This window comes from Amia ocellicauda, chromosome 8 (genome assembly GCF_036373705.1).
Source record: "Amia ocellicauda isolate fAmiCal2 chromosome 8, fAmiCal2.hap1, whole genome shotgun sequence".
In the NCBI taxonomy this organism is placed as follows: Eukaryota; Metazoa; Chordata; class Actinopteri; order Amiiformes; family Amiidae; genus Amia; species Amia ocellicauda.
In genome coordinates this window covers 5,064,560-5,081,684 of record NC_089857.1, presented here as the reverse complement: position 1 = coordinate 5,081,684, position 17,125 = coordinate 5,064,560, and the positions used below count along the sequence as shown (strand labels likewise).

Below are 17,125 nucleotides of genomic sequence, written 5' to 3'. Positions count from 1 at the left end.
ATTAAGTGACTCTTTGTCTTGCTTTTATGTATGTATAGTTGATATTTGTTATGTCTTTTTTGTCTCCCCTCCAACTCAGTGGCTTTGTCTTCCTGCGACTGATATGTCCTGCAATCCTCAACCCAAGAATGTTCAATATCATTGCTGGTAAGTTGACTTAGTTTAAGCCACCCTGGGTAAAGGTGTCTGCTAAGAAACACAAATATAAGGTCTTGCATTATTTTGCATTTCATTTTGTTTGTTTTGTAGCCAATATAAAGTCTTCTGTTTCCCATGACTCTGTTCTGCAGATCCCCCCTCTTCCACAGCGGCTCGGACTCTCACTCTCATAGCCAAGTCTGTGCAGAACCTGGCGAACCTAGTGGAGTTTGGTGCCAAGGTAAAGGGTCCCATTATACATGGGACTGGTTTACTTTAAGTAATATTTCATACATTTGTTTTTAATTAAAGGTAAGATTGGGTGTAAACTCTTCCAACTGAAACTGTGGGTGTGAATGAATTCTGCTGTTCCTTGTTATAAAATGTGTGTTCAATGGAAACCTCCTGTTTTTTAGGAACCTTACATGGAAGGAGTGAATCCCTTCATTATGAACAACCGACATCGAATGATAATGTTCTTGGATGAGTTGGGGGTTAGTATCTAAGCACTTATAAATTAATGTTTTTGTTCCAGTGGATTAATGATTTTCGCACTCATAATATATTTGGTTAATTTTATAACTTCTCAGAATGTGAATCCACTAAAAGGATTGTGATTTTAATTATTTACAGATTTATGGATCTTCTACCTTTCCCAGCATTGATCTATTGCAAGAGTTGTGTTTTATAACCGCAAATACATTCCTTCTGACCTCCAGGCTCTTAAGCTTAGTGACTCATTTTTCCAAACTTTGCCTGGCACCGGTCAACTGAAATCGAGTCACTTTCTTGTTGTTGATTTATTTCATACCAGCTGTAATGAATCACATTGTCATGATCATTCTGAATAAATGAAGTGGTGTCATTTCATCCGCTTAATCAAAAAGTTTATGAATTATCGCATAAAGCTGAGAGTGATTCAGCTAATGCACGCGCGTCGCCTTTATTTGCAGAATGTTCCAGAACTTCCAGACACTACAGAGCACTTTAGAACAGACCTCTCCCGGGACCTCGCTGCCCTGCACGAGATCTGCGTGACGCACTCGGACGAACTGCGCACCCAGAGCAACGAGCGCGGGCCGCAGCAGGTGAGCTTCAGCTTCTGAGAAGATCAGAGACGATCTCTGCCTTCGCAAATGTTTGCAAGCATTTCCCCCAACCCCCTGGTGACCAAAGTCATCCGCTTATCTCTAAATACCAGAAATACAAAATGATTCATATTACCGGAACGTAGAGACTGATGAAACAAACAAAATCACAGATAAGACTTTTCGGGGGGGTTATTTTTCAAAGAGCTAATTTTAATAACCATTCACTGTGATTATTTTGTCGTTATTGCACCAGGTTTCTTATCTTATTGAATATCCTCAATCGAAATATATAATTGTCTTCCTTGATCTCTTCCAGCATGTCTTGAAAAAGCTCTTGGCGATCACAGAACTCCTTCAGCAGAGACAGATTCACTATTCGATATCAAACAGCAACAGGTAGTAGCCTTTCCATGGAGTTAGACATGGGACCCAGCATGCTCCTCCATCACCACCTGGCACCCCAAACCAGCCTCACCTCCACCCTGCTCCTCCTTTAGCACACCTCCGCCACATTCCCTGTGCCATGTGAACTATGCAACAACAGCAACAGCAGAGAAAACAAACACAAAAACCGAACCTAGACCTGGCTGGCTGCACCAGTGACTTTTTTAAGCTGTATGTGCAGGAAGAGTTTCCTTGCATTTTTGAGTTTCCATTTGATTGACAACTCTGTGCTCTGTGAGCCTTGGGTACACACTGCCTCCCTTCACAAAGAGCAAAACAAAGTTGTGTGAACCTAAGAAGACTAACATAAGTTGCCAAAGTATATCCCCTTTGTCTGCTCGACACGAGGGAAGTCAACTGACATGAAGAACAACAGTGACCTTGCTTTTCTTATAACTGGATTATGGGCTATAATGCTTTTTATACAGTAATTTTTGACCGATTTCTTTTATGGATATTACATTATATACAAAAGTGCTGACACCATCTGTTTTCTGTCTGATTGTATTTAGTTATATGTTTTAATCTTTCAGTTTGGAGAGGAAAGATCTCATTCAGAAATGGTTATTTTATATCTGACAATAAATTCTCTTGCTGGAATCATGAGTATATATATAAAAAAAGCTGTTTTTTTTTGTTTTTTTTTTGTTTTTTGTTTTCCCCAATTGTACCACTAACTTTGTTTTTGATTTGTTTGGTTCAGTCTTCCTTGAAACTCCTTAATGCCGGACAAGACACACAATCAAAAAAAGCATAAAGACTTTGTAAGATGTTTACAGCAGTAAGATTTTTGAATAGTACAAATTGTATCAAAAATGCATGCACTTATTAAACCCTTTTGTAAAGTAGACATCGAGTCAGTTTTTCTTAAAAATACTGAAGGTATACAAGTAAATCCTGAATTGTCTCTAACGTTTCAAAGCCACCCATATACATACTGAATGTAAATCTCCCAGCATGCCTTACAGTATTTTTTGTATTGAAGTTCACTGCAGACAGTCTGTGATTGGTTTTACAGAGGTCACATGGTCAGCTCTTGTGTATGTGATTATTCATTTTTTCACGAAAGGCAGGCATGTCATGCACAAATAATTGCAACTAATGTTAGTCCCACATAGCCACACAGAAGGGTGTTAATGTTTGTGTAGCTGTCCAGTTCCCACCCAGCTGAATATCCTGCCTGGTAGCAGTAGATTGGAAAGGAAAACCATCTTCACTGCAAATCCAGCTGTCATTTGGGTGTGTAACCTGATGACACCCTTTTCACATGGGATGCCATGCTGCATCGGAGACTGACCCCCCACTAGACAGCTGCACCCAGCCTAAGCTCATGTTCTGCCCAAAGAAGAGAGCCGTTTTGGGCAGATCAGCAAGTCCCAAACTGGAGAGGTGCGAAAACAACCCCAGATATTGTGACCGATTAAATGAACAGCCACAAAGACCACAGGTGTTCTGTATTAGGGCTCAATAACATAAGGCAACTTACTTATTCACAGGAGTGTCACCATCTCCCTTTTATTTGACATTTTTGTAAACTGTACAAGTATAACGGATTAAATATTAAAAATGGTAAGAACCTGTCCTACTCATACACGTCTGGATTGCAGACGCCGTTTCCTGTGGTTGTCATCCACTTTGATGTTCGACATCCTTCCTGTTTAGCTCACGCACAGGCTATGAATAGATAACACTATTCCGCTTAACTTGTATTGCTTTGAATGAGAATTGAAGAAAAGTATACCTCAAATGGTAGTAATAGTTTTGTCATAAACTTTAAAAGTGAAACTGGGAGGAAGACTCGACTCATTCACAGCAGCATCATGTCTACATGTACCTTTGCTTTATGTGAGATTTCTAGCACTAGCATTATAATTCCAGGGAATACAGACCTCAATCAAAATAATTTCAGCTTTACTTCCTTGCAATTAGTAATGTACAATGCAGAAGTCCTGAAAAAACTATACAAAGTGCTTAAACAGTCTGACGCATATTAATAGTCTGAGAAGGAAAGAAATGTGTAATGTATAAAAAAATATTTTATTTAAAAATTTGAAAACTACAGTTGGAAATAATATATATAATAAAAAAAAAAAACCTAGGCAGCAATATTTCAATTTATGAAGTTTGTTTCTGACAAAATATTGAAGAATGTTTGTAGCAGTACATGAATGGTTGAACTCGTCAAAACAATATACTTTCTGTATATTTGCCCCCTTTGCTTTATAAAAGCATTCATTAAACTCCCACACATGCAGGTCATGCATTACTGTACAGAAACGCAAATGTGAAAAGTTGTGGAGCCCTGTAGTAGTGTACACTTGGCCCTGTCTTCATGTTCATCAGCCGCTGTATGTTCCTTGTTTTAAAGGGAGTCCATAAATTCCTCATCTGTCCATTGCTCCTGGAAAACAAGGGATTTCACAGGTTGTGAAACAGCCTGCACTACCGTTCCTCCTTTCCAATTGTGTTTAAATGGAACATAACTGAAAACAACATTCAATATTTACCTCCTCAACAAGCTTCTCTTTAGCGACATGGTCATCATCCTCGTATCCTTTCCTTCTTTTTCTGAAACCCCAACAAGGAATAGACATTTATTGGGCAGCAGAAGAATTTCTCATGTCCTCAACTAAACCATCTCTGGTGTGCGAAACCATCCATTATTAGTTCTAGATTTCAAAAGCGGACAGTTTCGAATATCACCATCTCTTTCAAATGAGCAGCTAAGAATCCGGCTGACACTTAATTCACTCAATGTCGTGCCACTGAATAAATACAGCAGAATGCATCAAATCTGGAAAAAGTAAAAGCGTGCCAATGTACAGGCCCCGTCACCCTCGTACTTCACTATGGCCCTCCAGCTCCACTCCTCCATCTCCGTTCCCTCCCCGACATTGAGATCATCTGGATAAATGTAGACTAATAAATGGACCTTGTTTTCCCATTTTTCACCTTTTCACTGTTGTCCTATCTGTTTGACATACAGGATTCTTTTACATACATATTATTCTTCATTTCTTCACCACATAGAACAAAATGCTAACATTCCCCACCATGCAGTAACTGTCGTACAATAGATCTTAAAGTGCCTGTCATCACCTGATGCTTTAACATTCCTATAGGTTTATATCCTGCAAGTTTATGTATAGGTTTACATCCTAAAGGTTTACGTAAAATGCCTTTTAGCAAAAGCCGAAATTAATTGAAAATGATTTGATTTCAGTTCATGTGTATGCAAAAGGAATTGAGTAGGAAATGCTTCCCCTCTGTGCACTCTGAATGGTATGTTTTCAGACCACGAGTGCTGATATAGTGGGCCTGTCCAGTCACATACTACCCCACACGGGCAAGTTTAAACACTCTTATCAATCGGACAAGATTTCAAATTTACATTCCTTCAAAGAGGCACTGTCAGGTTGTCTTTTCTTTAAAATGAGAAAAAAAAGCTATATAGTCACTCTGGGCAGTTCTGCTTCAAGTGCTCCCGAGTCTTGTCCAAACACATCTGAGTATAAACAACAGATGGGAGCATATTTTGAATGTTTGGGTTAATTGGTTGTAGGTATTTACTCATGAGAATTAGAGTGGATTACAATACCAAGTGTGTACATCCATTGAGAAACCTGTGGGCTTTTAAGGTTCCCATCATGGTATTATGGAATGAGATTAAACCCTGAAAATCAAGGAGACCTAACATCCCTTCAAGAGGAGAAAAGGGTATGAGGGACCTTGTGTTATTCTGCAACAAGAACAGCAGGCATTTGTGGTCGGTAACGGTGTATATATTTTTCTCATTTCAGAGCGGAGTGCACAATTATGTCTGTCCCCACTACTCTCCAGGTTATGTGAACGACCAAGACAAACCAAGCAGTCAATCTACGGGTGGAGTACATTTCACACGGATCATTGTCTCTTTACTCATCTGCCATTCTCACTTTGTGGATGAATGCGGCGAGAGACCCCGACACGGACACATTGAAAATGGTCGTCCGCAGGGACTCTGAAGAGTTTAGTTGTGATTTGCTCGCATTTGTGTTTGCTACACGTGATTGTGAAGTTCTGTGGCCTAAAGCCCGGCTTACACACAATAATATACTTGCAAGTACCCGACACCCATTTTCTTATTTTCTGCAAGAGTAGCACTACACCTTTAATATTTGTATTTGTGATTCAGAATTTCTTAAATACAGAAGACAGAGAAAATGTACAAATATTTCATAGCTGGGGAAAAGGAAATGTTGTTCTTGTCAATTCATCAGATTTCCAGTCTACAGCCTAATTTCAGTGCACACCATAACCATGTTAACCACTAACAAAATCTACTAGCAATACTTACACTGCTATTCCAAAATGCACATGTGTTTCCCAGCCCTAGACACATTCATCTGGGTGGCTGGATTAGACAAATCGTTTGTTTAAAAATTCGTTTTTACAAAAAGTCAGGGAGATAGTCTTTATATACTAAATAGAACACAAGCCTTAATTCATTTGAACCAAAATGTACCGATTCAATTTTGGCAAACTACTCTCCAGTAAAATGGCTGATAACAGGTTTGATCCGATGCAAATTCATTAGAAGGATTTTAAACTTTTTGAGTTTTTCCTGTCAGTTTTATAATCAAACACATACTTGGCCTATTAATTCTTAAGGATTTTGGATGTAAAGCAGAGTTTTCAGAAGCAGCTTATATCTTCTGCATGTCTGCAATTTTATTTCTAACTTGTTTCACATCAAAACCTTGAATTTTCCATTACAAATAGCCCCTCGAAGGACTTATAACAGCTAAAAGCCTGATGTCTGCATGTGTAAAATACATATTACAATGTGCAACAAGTCAGAAATATCTTAAGATATACACGATATACTCTTTTAAGTCTGCTACTGCCAATGTTTTTTTTTTTGATATCTTAAAAGCAAACAATGCTGCTGGGTTTTTGTTTTATATACACAATTAAGCCTTAAATAGGCTATTAGAAACTCTTACAAATGTAATGGAAATTACTGAAAAATAAAAAAAATATATAAAAAGTATAAGTGTCTGTGTGATTTTTAAATCCACTATGTTTTACATACCTACATCTCTATTGTGAACTGGGTATATACTGGACTTCAGTATGAATGTAAGTTCATATAGGATCCTCAGTGAGTCCAGATCACTTTCCCCAATGGATCAACAATGAACTGACAATGTTGACTGTGTACAGAAACGGGAATTCAAATGACAGCAGCTGTAAAACATACTTACGAGTTTGTCATTGCAAATTCACTGTGGACCTTTTCCAGTTTCTGTTTAAGGATATTGACCTCTTCCATTTTGGGGGCTTCATATTTCTTGATCAGATTTTTAATTCCTGCAATAAGTAAAACTAAATAAGGGTAATAATCATAATAAATCAGATCCTACAATCACAGATGATAATATAGGATGTATGGTATACAGTGAGAGAAAAAAGTATTTGATCCCCTGCTGATTTTGTATGTTTGCCCACTGACAAAGAACTGATCAGTCTATAATTTTCATGGTAGGTGTATTTTAACAGTGAGAGACAGAATAACGACAAAAATATCCAGAAAAACGCATTTCAAAAAAGTTATAAATTGATTTTTATGTTAATGAGGGAAATAAGTATTTGACCCCTAGTACTTGGTGGCAAAACCCTTGTTGGCAATCACAGAGGTCAGACGTTTCTTGTAGTTGGCCACCAGCTTTGCACACATCTCAGGAGGGATTTTGTCCCACTCCTCTTTGCAGATCCTCTCCAAGTCATTAAGGTTTCGAGGCTGACGTTTGGCAACTCGAACCTTCAGCTCCCTCCACAGATTTTCTCATGGGACTAAGGTCTGGAGACTGGCTAGGCCACTCCAGAACCTTAATGTGCTTCTTCTTGAGCCACTCCTTTGTTGCCTTGGTTGTGTGTTTTGGGTCATTGTCATGCTGGATTACCCATCCATGACCCATTTTCAATGCCCTGGCTGAGGGAAGGAGGTTCTCACCCAAGATTTGATGGTACATGGCCACGTCCATCGTCCCTTTGATGCGGTGCAGTTGTCCTGTCCCCTTAGCAGAAAAACACCCTCAAAGCATAATGTTTCCACCTCCATGTTTGACGGTGGGGATGGTGTTCTTGGGGTCATTCCTCCTCCTCCAAACACGGCGAGTTGAGTTGATGCCAAAGAGCTCGATTTTGGTCTCATCTGACCACAACACTTTCACCCAGTTCTCCTCTGAATCATTCAGATGTTCATTGGCAAACTTCAGACTGGCCTGTACATGTGCTTTCTTGAGCAAGGGGACCTTGCGGGCGCTGCAGGATTTCAGTCCTTCACGGCGTAGTGTGTTACCAATTGTTTTCTTGGTGACTATGGTCCCAGCTGCCTTGAGATCATTAACAAGATCCTCCCGTGTAGTTCTGGGCTGATTCCTCACCGTTCTCATGATCATTGAAACTCCACGAGGTGAGATCTTGCATGGAGCCCCAGATCGAGGGAGACTGACAGTTATTTTGTGTTTCTTCCATTTGCGAATAATCGCACCAACTGCTGTCACCATCTCACCAAGCTGCTTGGCGATGGTCCTGTAGCCCATTCCAGCCTTGTGTAGGTCTACAATCTTGTCCCTGAAATCCTTGGACAGCTCTTTGGTCTTGGCCATGGTGGAGAGTTTGGAATCTGATTGATTTATTGCTTCTGTGGACAGGCGTCTTTTATACAGGTAACGAGCTGAAATTAGGAGCACTCCCTTTAAGAGAGTGCTCTTAATCTCAGCTCGTTACCTGTATAAAAGACACCTGGGAGCCAGAAATCTTGCTGATTGATAGAGGATCAAATACTTATTTCACTCATTAACATGCAAATCAATTTATAACTTTTTTTCTGGATTTTTTTGTTGTTATTCTGTCTCTCACTGTTAAAATAGACCTATCATTAAAATTATAGACTGATTATTTCTTTGTCAGTGGGCAAACGTACAAAATAAGCAGGGGATCAAATACTTTTTTCCCCCCCTCACTGTACATACTGAGGATCTCCCCCACAATGCAACAGGGTTACTAATCTGGTGAAATGACACCAAAGAGTCCACGTAACTCGAACTGGTTTTGTAGCACTGTTCATTCTACAAATGAAACCCTTCACTGAAATGAAAGGTTGCCCTCCAGTGGCTAAATTGAAATAGCAGTAACATATTCAACTGGGTGTCCTGTCCTAGAGAATTAATAAAATAATTCCTATAATTAAATAAAATAATATTATCACAGCTCTACAACCCCCAATTCCTTCACTAAATGAAGTCCCCTTCAACAAAGACCCAGAAATCAGAGAGAACTTTGCAGATTCGGCTTATCCTTCTCTTCCAAAGAGCATATTTGCAGAAATAAAAATGTCCAAAAGCCAATTGCCTTCCTTTTTACCTCACAAACCAAATTGACCCAAGCTTAAAATAATCAAAATGCTCATCAGGTGCATTCATTCATCAGCAAGGCTGCTTACTTCTCATTGCATCTATCGTCTGTGAAAGCTTCTCCTTGTCCTTCATTCCCAAGCATTCGGTCAGATAACTGCAATGAAAAGGGTCAAAATATATTCCTTACACAAGAAAATCAATTTGAATATACATATAAGAAACAGTAGGTGTCAAAAATCACATCAAGCAGTTTCCTTGACACAAATTCTGTGTATGAAAGTAACGGAGACCTCTCCATATTGAGGCCTGCCCGGGATGCGCTGTGCAGGATAGCTGTCAGGGCGATCTGGGACGGAGGGAACAGCAGGCCGGTGTCCGTCATGACGGAGCGGTTCAGGAAATCGTCTGCCGCCTTCCTCAGGACCTCCGGGTTCTCCAGATTGGGATGCCTAGTCTGGAAAAGGCGTCAAACACGGTCAACGACTCGGGTTCAGACTTGCTTCAGAGGTAGGAACGGTTGCAGGCAGGCAAAAACACACATTTCGTTGGCGTTAAGTTAAAGTTTACAGGTTCTGTCAGTGCCACTGCTGAAAGACAAGAGAACTCAGAATAAGTTTTGTAGATGCCCGATTGTCCTTTATATATGCGATACGTGATTCAGAGCTGACATGAGCTGCTGCAATTTAATCCTGACTAGATTACAATTTTAAAATGTAAACTCTGTATTAATTGCTACTTTACATTTCAATTGATTCATTTTTGGTTTAATTTACATTCAAACAAACTCTTTAAATGTGTAACCAGCCATAACCGCTTCATAGTCAAGATCGTCCCAGCCCAGTCATTATTTATTTACACGCATGTAATCCCGAGTGGTGTCAGTGGCTGTGATCTGTTCACTCCTGGTACCTTCATGTCAATAAGTAAACCTTCCAGGGGTCTGTAGGGATTATGGATCACCAGATGAAAATTGAGCTGCTGAATGAGAAGCAGCTCATACTCCAGGATCTGCTCCAGCGCCCTCTCCTGGCCGGCGGTTGTTTCTCGAAGGTTCCCCACAAACTGGGAGCTCGACACATTGAACTCATCCACTTTACACGCCAGGTACACGCAGGTCAGCCTGATGAGAACAACCACAGCCATCACTGAGACAACGAAAGCATCTGTTAAACAACTGCATTCATATAAAGATTGTAAACTTAATAATGAAGTATGTGGCGTTGTAATAAGTAACCATAATGAAGTATGAAGTTTGCCTTTCTACAGACCTAACATTTCAGTTTCAATACAGCTTTCCATCCGAGATATCAGACAAAAATGTGACAAAAGCAGAGTGGAAAAATCAAAGAGACTCACATGATAACCCTCGGATGGTACTCCATTAATGAATTATTCAGGTAAAATCTTCTGAAATACATATTTGCTGTACCCTAATAACAAAATACAAAACATACTTTAATGTAACATTTAAAGCTCACACAAAGACAGTTAATGCAGCAGACGATTCCTCAAAGGCTCTATTTTAGAAGGCATAGTTCATATTAATAACCTTCTATCATTGTTTGTTTCACCATTTCCCCTCCTGATCACGTATTGAATACATTTTGGATCACATTAAGAGTCAAATATGCATAAAAAGCCCTCGAAGCACAAATACAGCATCACTGCTTTTGAATTATTGATTTTCTGAAAGCTGTCATATCATTGTCTGGGTGTTTCTCTAGTTGGAAGAATTACCACAACAGATTTTGGCATTGCTGGCTTAAAAACGGTGCAAAAATCCAGAAGTCTCTTCTCATAGTGCTTAAACAGCACGTTCTCCTCCCGGGCATTCAGAAACACAGATTCCATCAGCACAAACTGTCCAGAAAACAGAAGGAAGAGGATAAGAACAGAACATGGAATAAGTAAGACTGTCAACCAAATAAACCATTTCAAGACCATTACAAGTGACGATCCAATGTCCCTTCCTTCCCTCTCCAGTTTGTACATTCACATCATTTGGTAAATGGAACATGTTTTATATTTATCCCTTTGTATAAAATTAAAACTTACTGAAAATACATATCAAACAAAGCCTTTGGATATTATACTGCATAAACTCTATCATGTCTGGCGCTTTTTTACCTTCCCACTCGCTTGGACCTTCGAGTGGAACGAATGGTTTGCTTGAGTTCTCAGCCGCTCCAGAGAATCCTCATTCTGGAACGTCCAGAACTTCCTCTGAGAGCTGTTGTGATACATGTCCCTGCCAATCCCCAGACAAAACGTTACTTTTGTATCCTTGATTTGCATTAGAGTTACAGTGCAGAAGGTGCATTTGGACAACTGACCAGTAATTGCCGGACAGGGCAAATGAGGGAGTGCCACATGGGTAATAATAAGGATTATTATGGGGACGTTTTAGTGCTTGCCATGCACATTACATTCTCAGTCAAAAGGGTGATGATGATAAACTGCGATTAACATTATAGTGGTGTTGATTATAATATGAGTTCCTGAGGTAGAACAGATCATACAATACGAGAATCTAAATCAACACATTAACAGCAATGCTGTGATAGCAACACGTAGGAAGGGCTCGGTATTCGATTATAATTCAATACGTCTAAACCAACAAGAAAAATAAAGCATGGTGTCAGTTTAGCTTTGGTGCATTATCACTCAGGTAAATGTACACAATGCAAAAAAGTAGTTGCCAAGGGAGCATGATTTCAACCGAAACAAACAATACACATGCATAAATATTGAGCTAATATAAGTAAATACTATTTTTGTTTAACATTTTTGTTTCATTCGCAAACAAAGAGGCTGTAATTTCAATTACATTGATTTACTCTCTTACCTTAGTTTTCGCGACGTGACCTTCTATTAAGGCTAAAACTTGCTTTATTATAATTATTTAAATAAAGAAACTAAAACTGGCTAAAGTCTTAAACGTGTTTGTTGTTTCAGTTTTCGCTTGATACAAATAATTATTAACTTAAGATGCGGTATTTTTCAAGCATATTCAGATGTTCATCAGGCACTGCTTATAGACAGCTTTGGGTCCTTCCATTTTTGATGACGACACACTACCGTATAATCCCGAAAAACGCGCATTTTTGTATTGTAATTTTATGTATGTATGTATGTATGTATGTATGTATGTATGTATGTATGTAAACTAGCAGGGATAGGGTATTCATTCATTATTATTCTTTCAATCCTGTAAATTACTATGAGCGAAATGTTTATCGCAGAAAAGGTAAGTACATCGGAGAGGGCGCCACAGATAACTATAATTGTGACTATGCCTATTCCTATCTTTATACACATTACATTATACATACTACTATGTTTAAAGGTTTACAATTAAAATCAAATGAAATCAAATCAAATCAAAAAGATTAAAATACATTGCTACTCCTAGGAGAAATAGTAACACCCAGTGGCCACAGAGACACATGACAGGAGGTTAACATGGTGTCAACTAACCTTGAGAGTATCCTAGCTTGTTCCTTCTCCTGTGCAGGGGACAATTACTACCAAGCTGATCCCTGTGTATTTCTTTCATGAAGCCAGCTCCTTAACTATATAATTTAGTTAATTTTCTATTAATTAGTATATGAACAGTTAGGCTACCCAGCAATGCTTTGACAGCACTGGTATTTGGGTGTTTGTCCCACATTGTTAAATCATGGTAACTGAGTAAATTGTGTTTGAAAATAAGTGGTGTCTAAGCTTTTTACTTAAGGAGCCCATCATGTGATTTATTTCAATATATTAATATTCAATATTCATATATCTTGTACCTCGTGTAAATGTAAAATTGTCCTTTCAAAGCAATGGTTTCATTTTACTCTTAACCCTGCCCCACCTTTTACTTTTAGTTCAATTGAATAGATATTTGTGTTTGAGTGTAGACACATACACACACACGCGCACACACACACACACACACTAATGTTGTACGTTTTGTCCGCCAAATAATTCATACTGTGATTTCTTGAATATTTAAGTATTATCTGATTTTAAGAGTTTTAGTATATCTCCTTTTCTTATGGATTAGTGTATTCGTGGCAGATTTTGGCAAACTTGATCTAATCTGAAGCGGTGATGGGAAAGAGAAGTACAAACTCTGAAGATCATGTTTCTGATGTACTGTAAGCATCTCAGTATGCTGGGCGTCAGCTTTTGTTGTCAGTTTACTCTGCAGAATAAAAGCCACAATGAGCCACTCCAGGAATGAGAAATCCCATTTTAATGATGATGTGGCCCTGCTGTAATTACTGCCTAGCCTGAAAAATATTCCTTCCATATCCAATGGGTCTTTGATTGGGAGTTTGACAGGCAGGTGTAATGAACGCTGTCTCTATCTGTATCTCTGGGCCCGAGCACAAGGAGGTTGACAAATCCGGGAATCTATCCCTTATTGGCTGTGTTAGAAACCGAGAGAGTGAGAGAGAGAGAGAAAGACAGAAAAAAGAATGTGTGTTTGTGTGTGTGTGTGTGTGTGAGAGAGAGAGAGAGAGAGAGAGAGAGAGAGAGAGAGGTCAGGTAAAGTGATGAATACTGGTTCCACTAAAACGGGGGAAAAAACAGTCTTAAGTGCTGTACGTGGACGAATTGCACTCTCAACAAGTTTTTGAACTTTAATCGTGAAACTCAACTGGGACATTTTGCCAGTTCCTCTCTGGAGCATCACAAAAGAAGTAGTTTTGGAAAGATGTGCAAATTAGAAGCCAGACAACTGACTAAGGAGAACAGACTTGTAACCTTTGGCAGAGTCTGGATTTGAAGTTGTTGCTTTTTTCTCAAGCCCCACACAGTTACGTTGTTTCAAATATATACATCAACAGCAACAACAATAGTACTATTAATAATACAAATATCCAGGTATTTGTTAAAGTATTATTGGTAGCTTCTGGGACTGACAAATACTGAACTGTATCATGTACATAATAAGGAAACCATTATGTAAAAAATAAAATAATGAATAACTGAATGCAGTGATTTACTCTTCTATATTGTAGGATAAAAAATGTACATTATTTAAATAAAATTCAATTAGCAATAGGATTCTTTTAAAATCATATTAATTTAAAGCTTAAGTAAATTATCTAACGTAACCAGTGTTACCAGTTTTTGAGTGCCAAAAAATATATTTTTAGAGAAAAAAAAAAGGACTTTTCTGATGTCCTGTTTCACATATTTTGTGAAGTCTGCAGTTTCCGCAGGAGAAGCACGTCATTGACAATTGCTCACAAGGAAAGCAACCATTTTATAACTGGCCTTTTCCCCCTATGGCTTTCTGCCTGAACAACATGGCAGCCTCAGCCTTCTGTGTGTGCCACTCACCTCACACCTTTGTAAAGAACTCCTCTTACCATCACGAGCAGCACATATACAATGCACACTTTCCCCCACACACACTGGCACAGCAGCCCTGCACAATAACACACACACACACACACACACACACACACACACACAATCGCTCTCTCTCTCTCACATACACACACATACACACACACACACACAGACACACTATCTGTCTCCTTTGTCTGGAAGAGGATTACTTTTTTTCATAAAGTATTTGATGCATTTTGTCATGTATTTCTCCTTAGGAATCTGTCTGCTGCCATAGATTGTATCTCACTGGCTTCAGCTGTACCTAGCGCTCACAGCAGCTAATAGACACAGCCACTGTTGATCTTTTATTTGTTGATTTGTTTATTTCCTTCATCCCATTGTGATTAGAAACATGGTTCTGACATTATGATCAAACAAAACAAAGCAGAACAAAAACACGTCACTAATATTCAAAGGATTTTAAGAACAGATTATATAAAAATCAGATGACATAATTAATCATGCAGGTGAGATTTTGCAAAGGAAAAGAAGCAGATAAAAGGAGAGCATCTGAATTAAATGTTTACTGTACCATCAGGAGCGAGACTCAGTCTACTCCCCCTTACCCCAACCCCCTTCTACTTCCTTATATCCCAATTTGCATAAACATGAGTAATTTATGAATAATAAATGGTCCTTGCATTCAGCGAGAGTCATTAATTTGCATATCACCATGGCACTACAGTTTTATTTCCTGTGTGTGGTATCATCAGCTCTTAAACCTGCATAAACCTGAATCAAAGAAAACATTAAAAACTGGTAAGTATTTATTTCTTTTTTCTCTCTCTCCACAATGAATATTTTAGTTGCAATTTTTTTTTCTTTCTGAGATGCAATGCTTTTCGATTGAGAGGTGGCTGTACTGTGCATGAATGGGATTGCCAGTATTAAAAATAAGAAATACCCAATGCATATGTGCCACATTTTTATGCAATTTGCATAAACATGAAGTGTCACTGAATAATTGATGAGCGCTATATGTCTTTATTTATCTATCTATCTATATATATATATATATATATATATATATATATATATATATATATATATATATATATATACATATCACACACACACACACACACACACACACACACATACACATATAGAGGATGTTTGGAATGGGTTACACATTTTGTCATTGCATTCCCCTCATCCCTTTGAATCTGGCTGCTTGGTATTAACCCAGATGTCTCCACAACACTGATTCCTCTCTGGATGGGGACCTGTGCAAGAATCACTACACCCACGGCTAGAATTTAGCATGCAGTGCTTTTGCTGATATACGGTTGTGGACTGATATTGGTGGTAATGCAGAGAAAGAGTGAGGGTCTTTGAAAGATGCTGACATGGTTTTGTGAATCTTAGACAGTGCCTTGATGACAAGAATGTCAAATGCTTACTGATCAGAATGTGTTTATGTTATATTTTATTTGATAATTTGTTCATGTATTTACTTTGCTGGAATAATATTCCTGTGTCACTGCTAATGTGAGTGGAATTGGGCTGTTCTTGCACATTTAAGACATTCCAAAAGCATTATAAAACTACTGGTGGAACATCCAAATCTCAGAATATCACTGAGAACATTGGCTGAGGGCACTATCTACATTGTGAAAATAAAACGGAAAGGATAATTTATTTCACTGTCCTAATCAGAGTCTGATGTACCGCCTACATGTCTAGATGTGGGCTATGGTTTCTTGTAAATTCAGCTTTTGCTTACAATCTGAGACGATTCTCAGAAGATCCTTGCTGTATTGGAGTTGATCTAGACCTACTCATGTGGGTAGATGTTGTTTGGGGGGCGTTTCTTCTCAGCATTCTGGATACCCTGTATTCTGTCTATTTTTTTCTGTTCAAAAGAGACAGGTTGAAAGGACTGCTCAATTGACTTTGATTTTAATCTGTAATAACACATAGTTTCTTCTCCCCTTTTATTTATTGATTTGTGGTTGTTTGTTTTTTGTGTTTGTTGTCTTAATTGATTCAATCACTCTAGCCATTCAATAAGAATACCATTGTATGTGCTATTCAGACGTAGATGTTTGATTCTACGAGGCAGCCTCACACACTTACAGAACTATGGCAAGATAGGTAATACTTTATAGGAATCAATGAGATCAGAACCATTTTAAACACTCTAAATTACCCAAACTACCTTTATTCTCAGGATTACGTTAAACAATGACACTAAAAATAATTAGAGGGAAAAGTGTTCAGCTGAAATTATCTTTTTACTACAGTTGCTAACTACTTGTAGCAGCCTAGCTAGGTAAAAAAAAGAAATGTACATTCTTAATTCTGATTCCCGTAGTCAATACCAATACTATCAAATACCCAATCAACTCATCCTGCTTGGTACATTAGCACCCCCTGATAATCTTAGACAATTCTTCTTCTTTTTATAATTATAATTTTGATCATGCTTTTGCCGAGAACACAAATAAATACAGAGGATGTGTACATTGTTGCAGTTAAGCTTAATTATCGCATATAAGGAATTCATTGAGGAGGTCTCTTGTTTTGGATTGAAACAAAGTGCTTTACGTTTCATGTTAAATGACTTTGTCAGAATAAACAGCTTTGTACAATTAGTTAAACACTAACATTTAACATAGAGATTGGAACTGCTGTGCTGTGTTCATGTCTAAA

General features: G+C 38.4%; 2 protein-coding genes across 4 annotated transcripts in view; one reads left to right on the top strand and one right to left on the bottom strand.

Moving 5' to 3' along the window:
• The window catches only part of LOC136755358 (ras GTPase-activating protein 1), a 43,120-nt gene extending 36,428 nt beyond the window's left edge, over positions 1 to 6,692 (top strand). The window contains exons 21-26 of one of the 2 annotated variants that reach the window (XM_066711879.1): positions 80 to 147; positions 291 to 379; positions 555 to 632; positions 1,092 to 1,226; positions 1,546 to 1,625; positions 5,474 to 6,692. In XM_066711879.1, coding sequence (XP_066567976.1) covers positions 80 to 147; positions 291 to 379; positions 555 to 632; positions 1,092 to 1,226; positions 1,546 to 1,625; positions 5,474 to 5,522 — 499 coding nt within the window. In that variant the 3' untranslated portion in view covers positions 5,523 to 6,692. Of the gene's footprint in view, positions 1 to 79; positions 148 to 290; positions 380 to 554; positions 633 to 1,091; positions 1,227 to 1,545; positions 2,522 to 5,473 lie in introns of those variants that run through there. The other variant, XM_066711881.1, reaches the window with a different exon arrangement.
• ccnh (cyclin H) lies at positions 3,692 to 12,134 on the bottom strand. Of its 2 annotated transcripts, XM_066711882.1 has the most exons (10): positions 11,922 to 12,134; positions 11,204 to 11,324; positions 10,814 to 10,936; positions 10,433 to 10,506; positions 9,986 to 10,196; positions 9,367 to 9,530; positions 9,163 to 9,230; positions 6,920 to 7,025; positions 4,181 to 4,241; positions 3,692 to 4,074 (listed from the first exon to the last, which is right to left on the bottom strand). In XM_066711882.1, the coding sequence occupies exons 2-10, from the start codon at positions 11,318 to 11,320 to the stop codon at positions 4,036 to 4,038; spliced, it is 963 nt and encodes a 320-aa protein (XP_066567979.1). In that variant the 5' UTR covers positions 11,321 to 11,324; positions 11,922 to 12,134; the 3' UTR covers positions 3,692 to 4,035. The 2 variants fall into 2 exon arrangements, with proteins under 2 accessions (XP_066567979.1, XP_066567980.1); XM_066711883.1 differs by lacking the exon at positions 6,920 to 7,025.
• Positions 12,135 to 17,125: the final 4,991 nt, after the last annotated feature.